Below are 20,643 nucleotides of genomic sequence, written 5' to 3' on the forward strand. Positions count from 1 at the left end.
AGACAAAACAAAAGGCAAATATATATATATCCAGCAGAATGATAGGGATCATCACCATTTGATCAATCTTCCCTGTGAGTTATATCTGCAAGTTACTTTGAGGTAGCGCTAGAAAGAAGCTGTTGGTCCAAGAGCATCCCTGCAAAAAGAAACATTCATGGCTTAAGTACTATTTAACCTTTTTGTACCCTTTTAAGTACTCCCTACCCTTTTTGGCCTGTTTCTTTCTCCCTGTTCACTGACTGCAGGATTAGTAGCACCTCATACCACCCTACTAAAGCCTTTCTGTTTAGAGAGGTGATAGAAAACAAAACCACTACTACTCTTGAAGAAATTATCAGGTTTTGAGTAAAGGCACTATCTATTGCAGCTAGGCACAATGAAGAGTTTCTAAAACCAATACTAGATATTCTTGCAAAAAAACCTTCATCAAGCTGAAAAAAAAAAAAACAAAACCAAAAACCAACTACATTTCAGCTGGGTAAAACAGAGACAAAACAACTGGAAAAAGTGAAATATCATTTTGTTGAAAAAGTTGCTTCTAAGACTTTTTTTTTTTTTAAATGCTCCCACTGCAATCAGACCTTTGTAGAACTGACAGCAGGCACCTGCATGATGCGTTCAGGTCTTTGCATAAGCTAGCTAATGCAGGCTGATAGTTGTAGAACAACTGTTAAGTACTCAGTAAAAAGCCTCAGCAATGCATTCTAACAGTTCTGATGCACGCACTTTCTCCTGTATTTGGCATTCACGGGGAACACACCGATAGGAAGAAATCCTGCAGTCGGTATCCCTTCACAGTAAAGAATGTGCACATCACCTTGATCGCACATATGCCTAACTGGGAAGAGGAATTGGCTAGTAAGGCTCAGGAGACAGAAAAAAGAGGTCAGAGAGCTATTTTAGAAGTGTCACATGGGCCGCAATCAACACACTCTCTTCCCTCATTTTTCTTGTGTATTGACTGGAAGAAAATACACCTCCAATGTTTCTCAGGTTTGGAGAACTAATGGCCCAAACAACCTCTTCCATTGCATTACATAAACAGTGTTTTCCCTATACATAGGCACTTTAAAGCCCAAAACAGAAGGTGCATGCCTGTTGGGAACACAGCCTCCGATGCAAAGACCTTGTTAATAGGTAAAATCTGCATAAATGGGGTGGCTACAGACTGTGGCTTTTTTGAGGTTTATGTACTGTGGTGATAATAGCGTCAGACTAAGTGAAAACACAGCTACATGGGCCCCTCATTACACACTTCACACATTGATCAACCTCCTGAATGCCAAAAATCAGCAGATAGTCCACAGTATTTCTGCTGAGCCAACGCCCATCCTTAGCATAACATTTTTAACTGATAACACAGCAAAAGGTTTCCACAAATTCCTTGCTGCAACTTAAGTACAGTGTTAAGTGATGCTATGCAAGCCACTTCAGAGCAGGATATAACCCAGGCACAGACCTGGAAGCTGTCTTGCTGCTTGCAGTGATGGTACTTGCTAGATACAAAACCCTTTGCTCAGCAGACCAGTTTGTACTACCAAGCACCAGAGCTATGCACTACAACTGAAGTGGCATCAAATCCCATACAGTTCCAAAGCATTAACACTCCCATCCAAATTCAAGGGGCCTGCATCTAGTATCTTGATTTTTCTCCCTACTGCAGTCCCCTGAAAGAATTACATACATACACACAGGTACCCCCTTTCCCACCCAGATTCTATTTGCTTCATTTATTCCACTGTCTGTCACATTCACATTAATAATCTCCCTATCATCACCCTCCAAAGACCCACCAGTTCACACAAGGGAAACATTCACCCAAGAAATCCATGTTTCTAACTGCCCTGCAACTAGCTCTCCCCAAAGCAGGGGAACAGTTGCTAAAACTATGATGCTACTCCCCCCACCTAGATGAGGGGGTTGTTTTCTTTCTATCTCTTCCTACATGTACATCTGCACAAAATCCAGGAAGAATGAACTTCCTATAGTACTCCAAAAGCTTTTTCTTTTTTAGAGCATCTGCATTTCATGGGTGGAACTTTGAAAATATTCCTATCTGAAACTACACTGCGAAGAGAAAAGAGGGAGATTCTGGTCAGCAGCCAGAAGTGACCTGCTGGTGCCGAGTCATCACTCTGCAATACAGTATTTGTTTTAAATTTAAGAATAGCATATAGGTTATGATCACCACTTTAATTACATTAAGTCATAAAAGAGCCAGAGAACTTTATTCCTATCTGCCATCATAGCAATTATGGTTCAGATTGGCCCCAGAACACACATGGCAGTACCAAAGTGTTTTGACCAGCTTTAGTAGCTTCCACAGCTATTAGCTACAATAAATCCTGCTATTTTCCTTGGAAGAGTATTTTTCCGTTTCCAGCCTCACTTATTTTATCATTATGTACATGAAGTAGTAAATACTTTTTCATACACATGGGCTTAGGTAGTTCCTATGACTGAAAAAATGCTATCACCCTTTCAAGATGAGAACAGTTTAGAGGAAGTCACTCAGAAGTTGCTAGCTTAAAGCAGAACTTCCCACACTGCCATCTCCCCTAGCTCCTTTAATACTGAAAACTGTCATCCTACTGAAATTTTATAACATCATCATAAAACACCTGAACACAAAGAGTGAACAAATTAGAGACGTAACTTAGTTGAAGAGTTGTTACTAAGATAGTTTTTTTTTTGTTCCTGATGAGTTATTTTTCCTCCTTTGAACCAGAAATTTATTTTTACAAGAGTTTTTAAGGTTTAAGAACACGTTTTATGTTACACCGGTTTCTTTGCTGTAAAGTGTCTGTTGAGAAGACTAACAGTAAGAAGGGCAGGAATAAAATTGTCAGTAGGGATCAACCTTAATCTTTGGAATGCTTGCAGCTATGGCAGCTGAAAGTGTTTAAAATAACGTACTGATAAAGCAATTCTAGCTGACCTAGCAGATCAACAGTAGTACAGTTAGCACCAGATGACTGCAGGAGAAAGAGTGGGCCCAAGCGTTCCTATAACAAACCCCATGAGTCTCTCCCAAGTACACAGATAATCTAAGCAAGCATACCAAGAGAGCAAAAGATTACCTAGGTAACTTGGAAATCCACGAGAGCTAGTTTTTGCTACTCTCCTGATGCCCATACCAAAGACAGATGAAATACCCCTACTGCCTCAGCTGAATTCCACAAGCCAGAAGAGAACGTGCTTCACATATGTAAGTAAAATCCCTTGCTGGCAGGTTTGCAGAAACAAAGTTTTATTTACACAGGCAAGTCTATCTTTAGACCCCATTGAACTCTTTACATTTCTAGAATATTTACATGATTTCAAGATGCTCCAAGAGTAGAGTGATGATCAAAAAAAAAGATTACAGAAACTGTCAAAAGCATAGCAAAAAAATCCAACCTATCATTGTGCTTTAAAACTTATGATCTAGAGTAATGTAGAAGAAATGTAGTTTTAGCACCTTGGTCATAACGGTCATGCTATATAAGACACTTAAATAGCAGGGGGGATGTCAGAAGTGACCGTATCCAGAGGTTGCCAGTGACAATTCATGAGGGAATCATAGAGTTCTTCACTTGTCTCCATAAATTGTCTGTTCATTTCATCAACATCCAAGTAAAGCTGTGGATCTGAAAATAAAAGCCTGGTAAGTACAAGTGTCAGGTCTTGAGGCATGCACACAAAAACCTGCCATAAATGACTAATAAAATGTGTTTTAACTAAATTTAATAGATTTAATAGTAAATGTAATAAGATGTTTATTCACCTAGAAACTCACCTAGACAAACCAGAAAAGTCCTGCTTCTTTTGGAATTTGTGTATTAGAATGCTAGGATTATATTAGTATTTCAAGATAAAGAGCAGATTTAACAATAATTAACCATGAAACTCTCCCAAATTACATTTAATTCATTTTTACTACAATTTGTGTTATGTGGGATAATGTTTCTGAACACTAACAAGAGATGTCTCTATGCAAGGACCTATCTGCAAACCTTCCAGGCCAAACAATTCAGCACAACTTGAATCCTCCTTTTAGGACCCGCAACATAAGCGTTTACCTCAGGGTTTGGAAAATGAAGCTTTTGCCTATTAATGACTTTAACACTGAATATGCTTAGCAGGATCAATACAAAAGATATGAAAAATCCTGTATTAGAAGATTTTGGAATGAGAATGAAGGCAGAGTTACAAGAAACCTACTGTGAAACGTGTCCCATTCTACTTGACATGGTGTACACTATCAGCTTTAAAATCCTGTCTCATCTCAGCTGTAACCCATAGAGAATCCAAATACATCAGCTGAATTTCCAAGATATCCTTCATCCAATAGTCATTGGCTTGTATTGTTAAAGGACACAAGTATGGCTAAATTCAAGTTGCAGGATAGAAACATTACCTTCAGTTATTAGGTCATCATTGATTTCAGTCATAGCTGCAGTTTCCTGAAGAAAAAACAAAGAGAAAAGAAAGTCTTGTAAGTGTCATCATAATCCATTTCAGAAAGCATCACAAATCCAAAATAAGTCTGTAGTCCCAAATCATTCCCTCCTCCCACAACTACATAAAAGAGAGGGGATTTTTGTGTTTGTCGCGGAGGGTTTATTTGTTGGTTGTGTTGAGTCTTTTGGTTTGTTGTTGTGGTGGTTTTGGGGGGTTCTTTTGGTTGGTTGTTTTTAAGAAAATTGTAGTATAGTTCAGGTTGGAAGGGACTTCTGGAAGTTGCAATCTGTAAGTTGGGTGATCTAAGATAAGACTATCTTACACTAATTTTTTAATTTGCTTGAAGCAAAGTACAGCAGAAAAACAGGAAGAGAGGAAGCCTACACAATTATGCTGTCAAAACTGTAATTTGGCATATATGAACAAATAATGGTGTATAAACCTGTAATTCTACAGAGGCACTACTTAAGCACTTAAATCAAAGATACCTCTGAATGAAGCCTGCTATTCTAACCTCCACACTAAGCAGAAAGCATGATTTCAGTTTTAGGACATCTTTTTGCTCTGACTTACGAGACTTGTATAACTTATTATTTGTGATTTTTTTTTTTTCCTTTAAAGCAAGCGTGTAGTATCTTTACCTCAAAAACAGCTGGAGCCATAACAGCATCTCCTAAAGAGCAGTCTCCAACAGCTTGCATGCTGTCATAGGGAGCATAGGAGCTGTAGTTGTACTCAGCATAAGGATCATAACCCCACTGTGAGTAGTAGTTCTGATAATCTTGGTAATAATCATTATAGTTGTACGACTGGTACCGCTGGAATTCTGCTTTAAGTCTGAAACATGAAAAGTTATATACAGTTAGTTTGAGTACAATAAACTGTAAACCCAGTTCTGAAGTTAAACAACTTGCCAGTTTACACACTTCAAAGTTTAAAAGGAAGATTTTCTAAGTAGTTGCCTAAGCAACAGTCAAAGTCAAGCACAAGATCTCATGTTTATACAGAAGCAAATGCTCTCACCTGGGCCAATACCAAAAGTAATTATTTCTGGATTAAACCTGAGCCATGGCGCCTGTATTCGAGTGGTTTTGCTATCTGTATAAGCAAGCTACTGATAAATTAGTTTTTAGCAGAGCACAAAGATGTATTAAGACCAGAGACATTTATCGAGCACAGCTGCTTTAAAGATGCATTCAGTCTTAATTATCCCTTCTATCATTTGTTTGGTTAATATGAAACCTTATTTCCAGAAACAAGGGAGTGAAGTCAGATTGTCTGTTTCAGAGGAGCATCTGACACTGCCTGCCAGTTCGCCATGTCTACCTGCACCTGCTGTACTTTTAGTCAATGAAGCATTCAACAGTTGTCAAGAGTATAGCTGTCAGGTGAAGTCAGCACTGCCATAACTCAGTATGAAGCCCAATCAGTAGGAAAATGACAAAAGTCATTGGTTCTTAAGACCAAAGGGCCAGTTGATTAGTTTTCACTACTTTCCCTCTCCTGAGTAGATTTTTTTCAGGGAAAACTTCACACGAAGGACAAGAGTCAATGCACAAGTGTTATCTGCACTAAAACAGAGATACACTACATGAAATACATTCAGATAACCCAGCTGCACGTTCCAAAATATCCTCTATGCTTAGACATTTCTACACTGATCATGTACAGGCACACCTCCTGTGTTTGCAAGAATCCGATTTGTCTGCACCTCCACTTCATTACAGAAAAGTCAGATCTAAGCTTTTTTGTCAAGAACACAAACTGAAGGAGCTCAGAAATAGAGTTTCCAATATAAACAACTTGGTGACTAACTACTCTGACAGCTGGGTGTTTTGACACTAGGAGAGCGTAGTACTCAGCCATTCAGAAACAGATAGATTACTGATGTGTATTTTAATACCTACATTCCATTTGTTTTATTACTGTAAAGCTACACATACATTCTAGTAAATAGGTATTCTATTGTCTTGCTACTGTAGTAAACAAATGACTAGACATCTCAAAGCCACCTGCTTCCAACTTCTCTCCTACATACATCTCTGTAGAAAAGAAAAATCTGAAAATACTGTTTACATCCTTCTTGGTAGCAGAAGTGAGGAAACCTGTTTCTTTGTGACCTCTTCTTGTTTTCAAAATAATTTAGAGCAATTCTGGACAGTGCTCTCTTGGGTAAGAGCATTTCCACTCTAAATCAGAGAGGCAACATCTGCAGAATTATATAGGGTAAAGAGAAACAAAAGCTGTTATTTTTACTATTTAACAGAACATACAAGCTAGCCTCATGAATACACTGAAATTGTTTTATCTAAAGTTCTATTTTTTCTGTATCCTGGATCAGAATTTATGAAATTTGGGATTGAAGTTCAGAGACTTGAATTACCTTAAATAACTGAAGGAACTGAGCCGGCAGAGTAAAAAACCCTCTCAAAGCCAATCAACTTTAAATTGCCTGCTGCACTAATATGTTGAAAAGCAAAGAATTGTACTCTCAAACTGTCCCAGTAACATCTCCCTTTGGCTTTTCCTCCTCCACCAGCCTACTGTAAAACTAGCTATGTGCTACCTTGCCTGAACTAGAGAGAAAGGTCTAGAAGAAAAGCTCCCTAGCATACAAACACACTTGTTGTCCCTTCTACCATCTCTTCAGGCCCAATCCTGGAAAATATTTATGAATGCACTCAGCTTGGCTACTATAAGAATTAAGTCTGGTTACAACAGCAGCTAAGCCCAAATTACATTCTCTGGCTAGACTCAAGAGTTGGATTCCCGCCAGCAATCCTGAAAGAGGTTGATGAATCCAGGGAGTCAAAACATAATGCTTCTGTATTTTTGGTTTTGTAGAATGCATCGTGTGTACAGCCATTATTAGCAAGGGCCACAGACTTTACAAAGGCAAAGCTACAAGAATCTGATTTATTTAGAATTACTGAATCAATGCACAACTCATTTGTTACCTTTTAGAAATTCCTATGCTCAGACGGATTCGTTTTCCCCCCAGACCTGGTGCATTCTGGCAGTCTTGCAGTGCCCTCATCTGATCACCTTGCTCACCAAATCTGACAAAGGCATACCCTCTACAATTTTCAAAAGGGAAAAAACAAATTCTAGTATGCATAACAGTTACAAAGCTAATGAATTCAATTTCTGTCTTCTACAAAAATAGAAGATAGCAGCTACTATAGCTTCTATTACCTAAGCAACCTCTCTGGCATGTGCAAACGCACAGAAGATGTTTTCACCAAATTAAAAACTTGGGCCAGAAGCACAAAACCTCGTTCTTTAATAAGCACTAAGATGTAACTTGCTGAGAGACAGCAAGACAATACATTTTAATGGCTATCTGCTTAAGTATCATAGATTTGTCAGGGTTGGAAAGGACCTTAAAGATCATCTACTTCCAACCCCCCTGCCATGAGCAGGGACATCAGATTCCGTATTTCTGCATTTACAGCAGTTAATTTATCAGTTAGTATCAACCCACTCTTACCACTGTTTGGCACTAACATTCTTTTTATACTCGTTTTAAGTTTCTCAAATTAGTCTATGACAGCCAGTATTGTTTGAACAGCAAACTTGCTCATCCCTGCTTGACTCACTGCCTTGCCAGTGCAACTTCTGCAAGGCTTTGTTTACTTGTATTAATAGGTTCAGTCTCCTGACCCCCCTAAGACTTCCCACACCTTATTGCTTTTCTCACACATGTAAAAAGGGAATTATTTTGTCTTCAGTAATGCAGATGACTAAGTGGACATGCTGCTGTAAGTAAGCACAGTAGCACAGATTTTAGTGCACAGCACTCCCTTCTCCCACTGTCTAACTTCTTACATGCAGATATGCATATGGCTAAATTGAAGCTTATCACATTAACTGCTTAACTAACCAGAAAGTTTTAGAAATGCAAGGATTTGTGTTGTTAAAAAAAAAAAGTAATGCTAGAGACTAATCTCTCTTCCTGCCTCTGAAGAAGATACAGAAACTATTCCAACACAAGCTCTTATATATATTACTTATAGAAGCAAATATATTGACAGCATTACAAATTTTCACAGGCATTACCTGGAATATCCCAGCAGGTCTGTTGCTATTTTGCAGTCAATACATGAGGGGTACCTCTTTAGGAAATAGTCATAGAGCTGGAAATCATCCACTTCTGGAGTAAGCTCCCCAACAAATATTGAATAATCTGGTCTTTAAAAAGATGAAAGAGAGCAATTGTCAAGTTTGAGACTAAGGTAGCTGACTGCAATAGTAAGATACCTAACATAAGGAGATAGTTATCACTGTATAAATAAGGAGATGAAATCTGAAGAGAGTTACTAACTGCAAAACTGCGCGAGTAATGTACAGAACTGCAATGCCATCAATCCAGCATAAAGTTCTCAATTTCTCTGGGTCCATTCTATTACTTTTGTAAAAAAAGCATTTCAAAGACCCATTTTATAAAAAAAAAAGACCCCACACTTTTAGAAGTTGTTTTTTTAAAATAAGTAATTAATTGTCGGAGGGGAGGGGAAGGGCAGGGGGGTGAGCATGGGGCACAAGAATACCAACAAAAACTATTAACTCAAGTTCCAGCCACGGTTCAATATCTTGCCACCACTTCTCAGTGATTATGGGAGAGATGAACTACAAAAACGACCTTCATTACTCTACTGGCAATACATTTCCATAAGCAATACTTAGTGTATAAGCACCAGACGTGCTATTTCAGGATTTTAAAAGTAAGTCATGGCACTCACTGGTCACTATCAACTTAAACAGATAAGGCATCAGAGCTTCTCTTTCCAAAAGATCTTTACCTGGCTGAGCTACTACTAGGGACAAACTCTATTCTTCCTGGTTTTATTTTGTTCTTTTTCTTCCGTTTCTTCTGTGGTGTTCTCCACCAGCTGTAGGCCTGGAGACATTCTCTTTTTTTCGCCATTAAGTCCTGTTGGGAGAAAAAAAATCACCTTTATAGTATTTAGCCTCATTTACATTCCTCCCTCCCACTCCCCATCACCACAGGTGATTTCCCCATATTCACCTTGCCCTTGAAAGAAGCCTGGGGTCCCATTTCTCCCTCCGCCTCCCATGAGGGAAAGCAGCCTCTGGGGAAAACGCCTGGCAAAAATAACAGAGCCAAAGGATTGTATGAACAGCCATATTCCCCTGACTTGTCAAGCTGGCTAAAGGATTGACAGCTTCCTCTTGGAATTAGGGAAAAAGCAGACAGCCCTTCGATGTTGGCCAATCCTAGATGTTAGTTATCTTCATGATGGGACTGTGTTCCACTTGAGCTCCAGGACTCAAAAAAACCCTGCCGCAGCACGGTGCGAGTGATGAAGAGGCAGGGAAATCACCACTCTTGCCTAGAGGGGATCTCAGCTGTCCCTATCTCTCCTCACCTAGGAATTCTTCTTCTCCTATGTGAGATGCCTCTCCTCACTACCCAGCTGTGAGTCACTCTCCCAGGCCAGGAACAACAACAGGAGGCCGATTAATGGAACGTAAGGAGAAAGCAGACCAGGAACAGGCACTAGAGCTTGGCTGAGGGAAAACTCACACCCAGACAGAAGGCCAGGAAGAGAGAGGCATAAAAAGTGCCTCTCAAAAAAAAAACCAGAAGAAAAACCAAAATCCCAAAAAACACCATGAAAAAAGGAAGTGGGTCAACTACACAAAAGAGGAGGGAAACAACAGCCGTATTAACACAGGTTGCCTCCCTCACTTAAGATTCTGAAGAACGAGGATTTCCAAAAATAAGAATGGCATTTCGCAGTATTTTTTACTTACGCAGGCTTTAATGTTCTTCCTCTAGAACACCTCTACATACATCTTATAGAGAGTGTTACGTGCAAGGTCCTTCAGAAGAACTCATGCTCAAATAATCCAAACTGCAAAGCTTAATGTTATGCCCCCAACCTGCTTCAGTTGATACAATTAAGTGTCCAGAGGACAGCCACCAATTACCACATTACCAGAAGAAATCATAGGACTAAAAGAATACCCAACTCAGAGAAAGCTAGCTATTTCAGCTTTACATTTACTAGGAATTCTGAGTATGGTTCTGGAATCCATTTAGGCACTGCAAGCCTGAATTTCTGACCAAATTATCTTACCTGGCTTGCCATGCTTCAAACTCTCTTCTGTCTTTCTTGAAGACGACAGCTGCACAGGTTGAGTTTATTGCACTCCTTCAGCTGAAAGATGTGGGGGAGGAACAAGAAGATAAAGAATCTTAACCTTGAGATTAGTTACTTTCAAAGATGTTCACCCTACCTTAGGTTTTTAACATTATTAATTCAGATCTTAGAAATTTAAGTTCTGACTTGTCACTACTAAAGCAATGGAGATAAAAAGGACATATAGCCAATGGGATTATGATTAGAAGTCATCTTCGCTTTCTTAAACTTCAATAGTCCACAAGCTTTCCCACTGTCCAAAGCACCAGAAAATTACAGAGAGCTTTTAAGTCATCTATACCTTATACTTATTTCTGAAATACCTACACATTACATAGTAATTGAGAAGATCCATGTTCCAAAATAGTTAAAAACAAGGCAAAGATACAGGCCTCAGTATGTTTTGTACAACCCCTTACTTTCTCCCCTTTTAGCCAAATTTAAAGTTGATTTGCATGTACCACAGATTACACAGCTGAAAACAAGCAGTGGTACTTCCTCTGTGCTAAAGAAGAGAAATAAAAAGGGAAGAATGTACAGTAAATGTGATCTTTCTCTGCATCTTTTCTTAGGTTCTCTCAAAAGAGAACTCTTTTGCCTCTTCCATAGACACGTTTCCCTCACTACCAGTGAGTTAGCAACAACGAATGACCTTTTACTGCTATCACTAAATCAGTGGACACACTTTCCTGAAGAGGTATGTACCTCTTTGTTAAGTCTCATATACTTTTTTAAGCTTTTTTCCCCTAGTCATCCAACCAACATAAGTCAGTGCAGAAAAGCTTCACTTGCAAAATATTTTACATCTACTCCTATACGCAGCTGTTCATTCACCACTGCTGACTTTTTACATCCAGCATTGCTCCTTTTATGCACACACTTAGTGCTGAAGTTTTAATCCTCATTTCCATACAAGAATTTATGTAATGTTTTACATACTGGCTAGTCAAATCCACATTCACATAATACAATAAATACAGAGTGTTGGTAATGCCTTAAAGGCTTGCCCACACAGGGGAACAGTTCAGAGCACTACTTCTGAAAATGGATTAGACTAACCTAACACAGGAGAGCCATATACCATAATTAGAGCATCCATGCATGGTGTTATTCAGGATAACTATGCACTTCATCCCCACGCTCATTCTGAAGCCACAAAGGTAGTCAAGTACAAACAAGCCCTTAAATACAGGCATATATCAGTAAGGTTAGCATATGCCCTTTTATTAAACCTAACTGTGCTCATTATAAAGAATTATCAGCAGCAATTTTTTCCTGTTAAATGAGGTCATTATTAATAGAAATATCCATAGTGATGTTCCTTTAAGTCAACCATTACTTTCCTTAAGAGGAAATTAACTCTTCCATAACCATAAACTCCTCTGTGCTCTAAGCACTGAAATACTAATTCTTGAGCTTACAGATGCATAATGCTTTTTTTTTTAAACTTACCGCTCTGTATTTGTGCAGATTTAACAGAAGATGGCATGCACTACAAAGCAGTTTTATTGCAAGAAACAATCAGAAGGCAAGTGATGCAACTGTTTCTCAATCACAGTTATCACAGACTTCTATGTGAAACTGCCTTTTTATACTCTTTCACCATCTGATGTTGACTGTCACCTCTTGATGTTTTCACTAGGAAAAGAAAAAATATTTAAAAAGCAGTTAAGAACATCACATATCAACTTTTTTTTTTTTTTTTTTTACACACACACTTGCCTTAAGTGTAGCTACAGACCCAGCTGGTTTATCATTTAAGCAGTGGGGCACCTTTAACCTCTGGAATTCAAACACCCCCTTCACTGGATTACACGTGCATTTTACCAACCCGCTTATTCCATGTTTTTATTATTATGTTTGTACTGGCAAAAAAAAACCCCACAAGTGGTGCAAGCTATTTGCGAATAAAATCGCCCGCGCGAACCCAAACACAGGACAAGCCGCCACCTTTCTGCATTAACTAGGCTGTCAAGAGGAGCCGGGTCAGGCCGGTGGGCTGGGGGAAATCTCCCGGCGCGGTGACCCCGGCCGAGCCGCCCATCAGGCCCTCAAGGCCCGAGCCGCAACCACACCGCGCCGTGACGCATTTTTATTTTTTTTTTTATCAGCCACTCGGCACGACGGGAAAAGCCACGGCGCCCAGCAAGAAGTGCGCCCCGCCCGGCCGCGGCCCTCCGCGGCGGCCGCGCTGGCGCCGAGGCCTCGCTTCCCGTTTATTGTGCTACGCGATAAGGGCCAAAAAAAAAAAAAAAAAAAACACGACGAAATAAAACAAGGCCGCAGGCACCCTGAGGGCCTCGGCGCCCGGCCAGCAGCGGGGCCGTTGGACCGAAGCACCCCCGCGTCCGGTGAGCCGTTGACCAACGGCTCACCGGGCGCGGGGGCGCTCCGGCCCAACGGCCGCCCCGCCCCGCAGGCCCAACCGCCCGTGAGGCGGCGGCTCCGGTAGAAGGCAGGCCCCCCTTCACTCCCGTTGCGCCGTAAACAGATTCAGACCCCCCTTTCCCGCTGGCAGAGCCCACACCGCAGCCTCAGTCACCGCCATTCCCCCCCACCACCGCCCCGAGCCCAGCACTAACGTCTCTCACCCTCCCCGTCGCCATAAGCAGCGGCGCCAGCCCCGCTTCCGCCCTGGTGAGGACCCCCCCCGCCCGGGCTGACCGGCGCGGCGCCTGACCCGCGGAGCTCGCGCCCTCGCCGACCCCCTTCCCCACCGGTCCCTCCTTCCCCGGCGGAGGCCGCAGGCTCTCCCCGAGAAGGTTCGCTGCCGCTCGCCAGCCGCGGAGCCAGCCCAACCCAGCGCGGCGGGCTTCGGCGCAGGCAAGGCGGAGGACGGACGACGGCAGGGCCCCCGAGCTGGCGCCGTGCGTGGCGGCGCGGATGGAGCTGGTAGCGGGCTGCTACGAGCAGGTTCTCTTCGGGTTCGCCGCTCGGCCCGCTGAGGTAACGAGGGAAGGAGGGAATATGCGCGCGGCGGCCGTTAACGGCACCCTAACGCCCGCCCTGAAAGGAAGAGGAGCGCGCCCCGGTACTCACCGACTCGTCTCCCCGCGCTGGCGGCGGGGGCTGGGCGGCGGGTGGGCTTTTAAAGCGCGGCGGGGGCGGGGCAGCCTCCCGCAGCCTCAGGCTCGGCCCCTCGCTGCCGGCGCAGCCCACCGACACCCCGCTGCCCCGGGACGGGCAGGCGGGAAGGGCCCACCGGGAGCTGCGGATCCTTGGAGGTCCGGGAAGCGGGGCGCGGGGGAGGGGGCTGTGGTGCCAGCTCGTTTCTCTCCGACGGTCAGCGCGGAGCGGAGAATAAACAGCTGCGCAGGGGATGGATGCCACATTGTTTCGGGGGGAGGGGGGCCGGAGCCAGGTGGAAGGCGTGTCTCCAGCCTGCAATGGTGGAAAAAGGGAGAATCCGCCTACGTTGTCCATGAGGTTTCTCTCTGTGCTGATACTTGCTCACATACGGCTTCATCTAAGCCCCAACACCGATTACAAGAGGCGGTTTGCACACTTAAATCGTTCGGACTAATCTCCTAACAGCACATTAACTCAATAAGATCCCATTAAACTTCTAGCTAAGTATAACTCCTTTTCATTTTACACATTCTACTTTTTCAAGTTTTGCTTTATTAAAAAAATAAAATAAAATTACAGGATGACGAAGCTGAATGTTTATTTTGCATTTCATTTACAGTCCTGGACGGTTGTCCCTGATTTTACACATCATGCCCACTCTGCCTCATTGTCAGCAGTAGCAGTGAATAACAGATACGTGGTCACTGGGAGCAGGGATGAGACAATCCAAATCTATGACATGAAAAAGAAGATAGAACATGGGGCCCTGCTGCAGCACAATGGTAAGGGAGCTTTTCTTTGTAAAATGCATTAGTGATGGAAACTTATAGCTGAAAGAAAAACTGGCCCTTGCCACAAGAAGAAAATTGAAAATTTTTTTAATAAGTCTTTAATAGTGATGCTGTTGCAGCCATGATGGTCTGATGCTACAATCAAGGTAAGCTTTCGAGCATAAATATCCAAAATTAATTTGGAATGTTAGCCCACAAATATAGCTGCATCTTTTGATTATTTTTAGTTTTAACTGTTTCAGAACTTACAGCCCACAAATGGCTCGTGAGCCATTTTTGTTCTACTAGAACAGTTTATCTAGACCATGCTGACTCCCAACAACCATCTTTCCCAATGTCCTTGTCCTGTAACAGATGTTGATGGGCCACACAAGAGGTAGTTTGTGTGTGAGAGCAGGTTGCTGCTGCCAGAAGAGTTAACCTTGTACAATGACCATTTTATGTGCCTTCTGAATTACAGCTGTGTAATACGTTGGTTAATGGCCATCCAGATAAACGTGTGGGGTCATTTGTAGCTCAGCCCCAATTGTCCTTTTTCTCCTGATAACCAAGAAGTACCCGGAGCTAGACTGAACATGGTACCTGCGTTCAACTCACGTATGATAAATCTGTTGCTTGTGGGAAGCAGCACGTGCACTAAATTCATCTGTGTGTCAAGAGCAGGGCTTTGACATAGGAACATTCCTTATCACTGATAGAAGCTCTGTGTCACCTGTGCCACCGTGGTGGAATACTGCCATTTCAGGGAACAGACCAGATGGAGTTCAGACGTGTATGGCTATAGGGCGGCTGATAGAACACATCAGTGAATGAATATAACAGGAAAGTTCGGGGGTTTTGTGAAGAAATGCTTAAGAAATAATTTGGATTTCCCCAAGGCTAGGATAGTAGCTGGCATGTTTTATCTAGAAGCTTCTTTGTTAATTCGTATGTTCTCTCAGTGATAACTGTTCAGAATGTACAAAATTGCTAATAGCTCTAGTTTGTGTTTCTAGGTACAATAACATGTTTGGAGTTCTATGGTACTTCGCATCTACTAAGTGGGGCTGAAGATGGACTAATTTGTATCTGGAACACAAAGAGATGGGAATGCCTGAAATCCATTAAGGCACATAAGTGAGTTTCTTAAATCTGCATATTCACGTACATTTTGCTGTTTGTTTTCCTTGTAAATAATATATGTGGCTAATACGATGTTTTATTTTTGTCAGGGGGCACGTGACATCTCTTTCTATTCATCCTTCTGGGAAATTAGCTTTGTCAGTAGGAACAGATAAAACATTAAGGTGAGTCGAAACTGATGAAGCAATGCTGAGAATCGTAATTCAGTAACTCTTAGGAAATTGTTCAAACATCAGTTCTGTGTTAAAACTAGATCATGTAACACTGATAAACTTATTTGGACATCAAATGGTTCAAAGATCCATTGGTTTGTCTTTTAAGTTCTAGGTATCGGCAATATTTTAAAGTATTTAAAAAATAGTCCTTGCTGTTCCTAGCTTATTGTTGTGCTCTGACTCTTTAGTCAATTGTAGATGTATAAATACATTTGCATTTTGGAACACAATTTGTTTAAACTTCGGAAAGCTGTCAGGTTTTGTTTAGTGTGAGAAAAGTAATTTTTCACTGGAGTGTGTATACGTTGCTGTATATATGTTTCAAATATATAAAAACGCTATTTTAAGAGCACAAATTGGTATTGAGCTCTGCATTGCAAACAGTGGTTTATAAATTAAATAGCACAAATTCAACAAGCGATATATAAAGTCATCATTTTCTCTTGCATTAAGAATGCAGTAAAATTCATAGAGATGCTTAAAAGCTTTCTTTGGATGCCTCATGTCAACACATAGGACTTCAGTTTCACTGTGCTGTTTTTAACCAGAATGCACATTATCTATTGTTGTCTTTCAGAACTTGGAATCTTGTAGAAGGACGATCAGCCTTTATCAAAAACCTGAAGCAAAGTGAGTTGATCAGCTTAAATCCACTAAAAAAGTGAAATTAGATAGTTTTATTTTTTTCTGTAAAGAAAAGTAGACTGAATTAATCAACAAGTCGGTTAATTGCAAGCAACTTTCACAATGTTTTTTTTACACACGTAGGCAAGCCTATGTAAGCTTATATCCATAATAATTTATCAAAAGGAAGACATAGTGACACTAAAGATTTTTTTTTTCCTTGAAATTTGCTGTCAGGACATTTAAATAAATGTGTTTTGTTTTGTTTTTCTTTATATACCTTTAAACATTTAAGAGCATAGTTTTACTTGCTTATTCTAGGTTATTGGATTTTTTCCTGAATTTTTCTCAGGTTCAGGTAGAAAACACTGTCTAACAGCTTATAAAGATTCTTACTTTTAGATTCTCATGCAATATAGAGTGCAAAAAACCTGTGTACGTGTGGATACAAATGTATCAATGTGTACAGATGCCCACATAGTTAAATGGTCCCCCGATGGAGAGCAGTATGTGACCGTGATAACAAATAAAGTGGATATCTACAAACTTGACACAGCTTCAATCATTGGCACTATCACAACAGAGAAGAGAATTTCTTCACTTAGATTTATTACAGTAAGTACAAAAAAGAAAGGTGCTGGGAAATTTACTGGTTTGAAACACGTGAAATTAATCACACTTGCATTTTTTTTTCCCATTCCAAGAATTCTATCCTTGCCATAGCTGGAGATGATGAAATTATAAGGTTCTACAGCTGTGACTCTCAAAAATGCCTGTGTGAATTTAAAGCTCATGAAAACAGGTATTCTATATTTGTTTACTATTAAAATATTTATGGCAATGCTGAGTACTCAGTGAAGTTCAATGAGTTGTGATGTTCAGCATATTTTACTATTGGTCTTGGTTTGTGAAAAAGTGAAATTTATTGTGAAAGGCCATTTATATATGTACTGAAGTCACAATTTGGGGCAGACTTGTTTGCTTTTAGTAGGAGCACAAGTACTGTGCTGTCCATGCACGTTATAGAAACAAGGGGGTAGAATTGGAAATATTACAGTTCTAAATTTATGAGAGAGAGAGTGTGTATATCTGTGTGTAAAAATAGACACACACACAGAGGTACACACTTCATGGGGTCTGTGCATTTCTGAAATTGGGTACCAGTATTTTCCTGCAAAGACCATCTAAAGAATGGTTAACCAGTTTTTACAGATTCTGACTTTTTAGAATGCTTACATAAAACAAACCAATTGTACTCAGTCCAGACAACAGGAGAGTAATCACATATTCTCTGTTGTTGTGGAATACCAAATATTTGTCCAAATGCTGCTTTTAATTCATCCAAACACAAAAGCATTAGCTAAAATGTCATTGATGTGGTTAATAGTGTGTGCTTAAAAGTATTAAAGTATTCTGAATTGAATCCTAACAAGCCTAGCAAAGGCAAGTGTTCTTACTGTAAATGACAGCACACAAAATAGATTACTGTTCCAAGTTCCTGCCTGTCATTTGTGGGTTTTCTGTTCAAACTGATTTTTAGACTGTTGCCTATTCATCTTTAATTTCTGTCAGCTTACTGTTCTGAAGTGAACTGCCATGCTGTAAAGTAATTAAGTATTACATTTTCTTCACAGAATAAAAGATATCTATAGTTTTGAAAGAGATGGACAAAATGTTATTGTTACTGCATCCAGTGATGGTTATATTAAAATGTGGAATCTGGATCTTAATAAGGTTGGTCTATTAAACTGCTTGTTACATTTATGGAAAAATATCAGACAACCAAAACTGCAGACAATTCTTTTATAAAGGATTAATTTTACTTGAAATCTGGATGTTTTGATTTTCCTTATGTTATGTGCAGTAGAGATGTATATGTCTATGCACATATTTTTGTGCACTTGTATATTTTTCTCTTTGTAGTGTTTTTTTTTAAACAAACTATAAAATCTGATGATGTTACGGAGATTTCATCTCCTCTTTATGTAAAGTCATGCTTCCCTTCAGACCTACCTCGCCAGACTTATGACTGCTTTAATCAGTTATATATGTTGTAAGGACTGCTAATTTTTGTAATGTTGATGACTGTTGCTACTCTCTTAAAAATACAAACTGTATGGTTTGGGGGGTGGGGCGGTTGTTCACCTAGGCAGAAAGAGTTCTCCTTCTGAAAAATTCGAACACAAAGTACTGGGTACTTTTATTTCCTGTATTTTCAAACAGTTCTGAGTAGCACGGTTCAACAAGGAATCACGTCTTGCCTTTAAAGTTTCCTGTGTTTATTGTTTGCTCTGGGGTTTGTCTTTTAAAATCATAATTAGATTTTTTTAAATTTAATGCCTAGTAATATTCCACTGCAAGTATCTTGGAATAGTACAAATAAATATCTCTCAACATTTATACACTTTATATATCTCATCTGTATTTGCCCGTTTTAATTTCACCCCCACTGATTAGTGAAAATCCCTCTTTTGCATTCATCTCAAATTTCTGTTTGTCTTGCACATGATTGACATAGTGATCAGGGAACTCTTTACCTTTTTCTGTAACATTGTCTTTATTTTGACCAAACGTATGATTTTCTTCCTGTGCAGGAAAAATTTTGTAAAACTTTGTATAACTCTGTGGGCGGCTGTGTCCAGCTCTGTGAGGTAGAATATCCTAATACAAGTAGTTTCTGATGAGTTGATGCTGGTATGCTGCACATGTTTTTGTGACACTTTATCCCCTGTGTTGTGGTTTAACCCCAGCCGTCAGCTGGGACCATGCAGCCACTCACACAGTTCTTCCCCTTTTCCCCCAGAAGGGCGGGGAGAAGAGGGAGAAAAGGACAGGAAAGGAAAGGAAAAAAACTTCATGAGTTGAGATAAAGACAGTTTAATAGAACAATAACAGAAAAAGGAAAATAACAACAACAATAATAATAATAATAATGTAAAAGAATATGCAAGATAAATTAACACAACCCAAGTCACTCTCACCACCTGGTGAACCGGTTGCCCAGCCCATCCTGAGCAGTGGTCGTGCATTCTTGTTCCCCAGCCAACCCCCACTTATATACTGAGCATGATGTCTATGGTACGGAATATTCCATTGGCCCTGCCATTGTTCTGTCTATGCTTCTACTCAGCTTCTATGGGAAGCTGAAAAAAGTCCTTGGATAGTATAAACATCAGCTAGCAACAACTAAAACAATATGCATTACTGACGTTCCTTCCATACGAAATTTGAAACACAGCAACCAGTGGAGAGAAAATTAACTATCCCATCTGAAACCAGGACACCCTGATATCTCTAATAAGATAGTTGCTCAAGTATTCCCAGAGCCGAATGATACAATTGCAGTTAAGCAATTTGAAACGCACTCTGAAGAGATTACTTTTAATCAGTAGCCTTGTCTTTATGAGAGAGAAAAGGAATCTGATGCAGTAACTGAATTGAAATTATTTTGGCTGTACCAAAAAATACCTATTACTCTGGAGAAACTTCTGAAACCATTAATTTTTATTTTTTTTTGTGGCTCTATTATTCATCTAGTTATTCCTCAGGTTAAAGTTAGCCCCATGTGCCTGAAACCCACTGATCTTGCTTATCAATATAGGTTCTTAAAGCTATTGGAAGTTTTTTTGTAAAACCACTGCTGAGGAATGGTATCAGGAACAGGACTGAAACAATGTGACCACTAACCTGTATACAGCCTCTGGTTCTAAACATTGTTGGGCACCAGAAATGAAGTGAAAGGTGGGCAGTAAGATGCTTTCTCACTTCATATACTTCAGAAATAAAATAATGTTTAATTATACTTTTTCTATATTATCTTCAGATTAAAGGTGTGCCGTCTTTACTGTGTGAAGTCAATACCAAAGCTAGACTGACGTGTCTTGCAGTATGGCTTGACCAAGCTTCAGAAGTGAAACAAAATTCTGATAAAGCTGCAACATCATCTCAAGGTAATAGAACTGTCTGTGTTATCGGTTGTTGATGTGACTGTGGAATGGAATATACTAAGCGGGAGGTTTTTACTGTATGGATTGGAAAAAGTTTTGGTATCTTGAAGAACTGTGGATATAACACTGGCAAGTGATACAGGTATCCTTACCAACCTGGTAGTACCTCAAGGCTGAATGTATGTTGGAGGACATAAGCCTCTCTTTATTATATGAAAGTTTTATTTCTCTCGACTGGAATAACATACCGAGGAAGACACTG

The 20,643-nt window shown here is 40.3% G+C and overlaps 2 protein-coding genes across 21 annotated transcripts in view; one reads left to right on the top strand and one right to left on the bottom strand.

Moving 5' to 3' along the window:
- LOC141739166 (tRNA selenocysteine 1-associated protein 1-like) lies at nucleotides 1-13,951 on the bottom strand. Of its 15 annotated transcripts, XM_074575898.1 has the most exons (11): nucleotides 13,653-13,951; nucleotides 12,066-12,251; nucleotides 10,551-10,631; nucleotides 9,476-9,552; nucleotides 9,249-9,379; nucleotides 8,506-8,637; nucleotides 7,404-7,523; nucleotides 5,088-5,283; nucleotides 4,403-4,448; nucleotides 3,464-3,632; nucleotides 1-139 (listed from the first exon to the last, which is right to left on the bottom strand). In XM_074575898.1, exons 4-10 carry the CDS (start codon nucleotides 9,503-9,505, stop codon nucleotides 3,496-3,498), a joined length of 792 nt encoding a protein of 263 aa, XP_074431999.1. In that variant the 5' UTR covers nucleotides 9,506-9,552; nucleotides 10,551-10,631; nucleotides 12,066-12,251; nucleotides 13,653-13,951; the 3' UTR covers nucleotides 1-139; nucleotides 3,464-3,495. The 15 variants fall into 15 exon arrangements, with proteins under 15 accessions (XP_074431999.1, XP_074431995.1, XP_074431996.1 ...); XM_074575894.1 differs by lacking the exon at nucleotides 1-139 and having other exon boundaries at nucleotides 3,232-3,632; XM_074575895.1 differs by lacking the exons at nucleotides 1-139; nucleotides 13,653-13,951 and adding an exon at nucleotides 13,205-13,354 and having other exon boundaries at nucleotides 3,232-3,632.
- The window catches only part of PAK1IP1 (PAK1 interacting protein 1), an 11,565-nt gene continuing 4,345 nt past the window's right edge, over nucleotides 13,424-20,643 (top strand). For 3 of the 6 annotated variants that reach the window (XM_074575889.1, XM_074575890.1, XM_074575888.1), the window contains exons 1-9: nucleotides 13,424-13,559; nucleotides 14,302-14,464; nucleotides 15,469-15,589; nucleotides 15,685-15,759; nucleotides 16,388-16,440; nucleotides 16,904-17,049; nucleotides 17,139-17,236; nucleotides 18,069-18,168; nucleotides 20,258-20,384. In XM_074575889.1, coding sequence (XP_074431990.1) covers nucleotides 13,497-13,559; nucleotides 14,302-14,464; nucleotides 15,469-15,589; nucleotides 15,685-15,759; nucleotides 16,388-16,440; nucleotides 16,904-17,049; nucleotides 17,139-17,236; nucleotides 18,069-18,168; nucleotides 20,258-20,384 — 946 coding nt within the window. In that variant the 5' untranslated portion in view covers nucleotides 13,424-13,496. Of the gene's footprint in view, nucleotides 13,645-13,714; nucleotides 14,182-14,301; nucleotides 14,465-15,468; nucleotides 15,590-15,684; nucleotides 15,760-16,387; nucleotides 16,441-16,903; nucleotides 17,050-17,138; nucleotides 17,237-18,068; nucleotides 18,169-20,257; nucleotides 20,385-20,643 lie in introns of those variants that run through there. The other 3 variants (XM_074575892.1, XM_074575891.1, XM_074575893.1) reach the window with 3 other exon arrangements.

Source organism: Larus michahellis, chromosome 2, assembly GCF_964199755.1.
Source record: "Larus michahellis chromosome 2, bLarMic1.1, whole genome shotgun sequence".
Classification (NCBI taxonomy): Eukaryota; Metazoa; Chordata; class Aves; order Charadriiformes; family Laridae; genus Larus; species Larus michahellis.

Bases quoted from the DNA above. Each gene is read 5' to 3' on its own strand.
- LOC141739166 (XM_074575898.1), bottom strand. From the start codon at position 9,505: ATGGGACCCCAGGCTTCTTTCAAGGGCAAG. The intron at 8,638-9,248 runs GTAAAGATCTTT...ATCTTTTTAAAG, and splicing joins CCTAGTAGTAGCTCAGCCAG to ACCAGATTATTCAATATTTG. The intron at 3,633-4,402 runs GTAATGTTTCTA...TTTTATTTTCAG, and splicing joins TGATGACCTAATAACTGAAG to ATCCACAGCTTTACTTGGAT.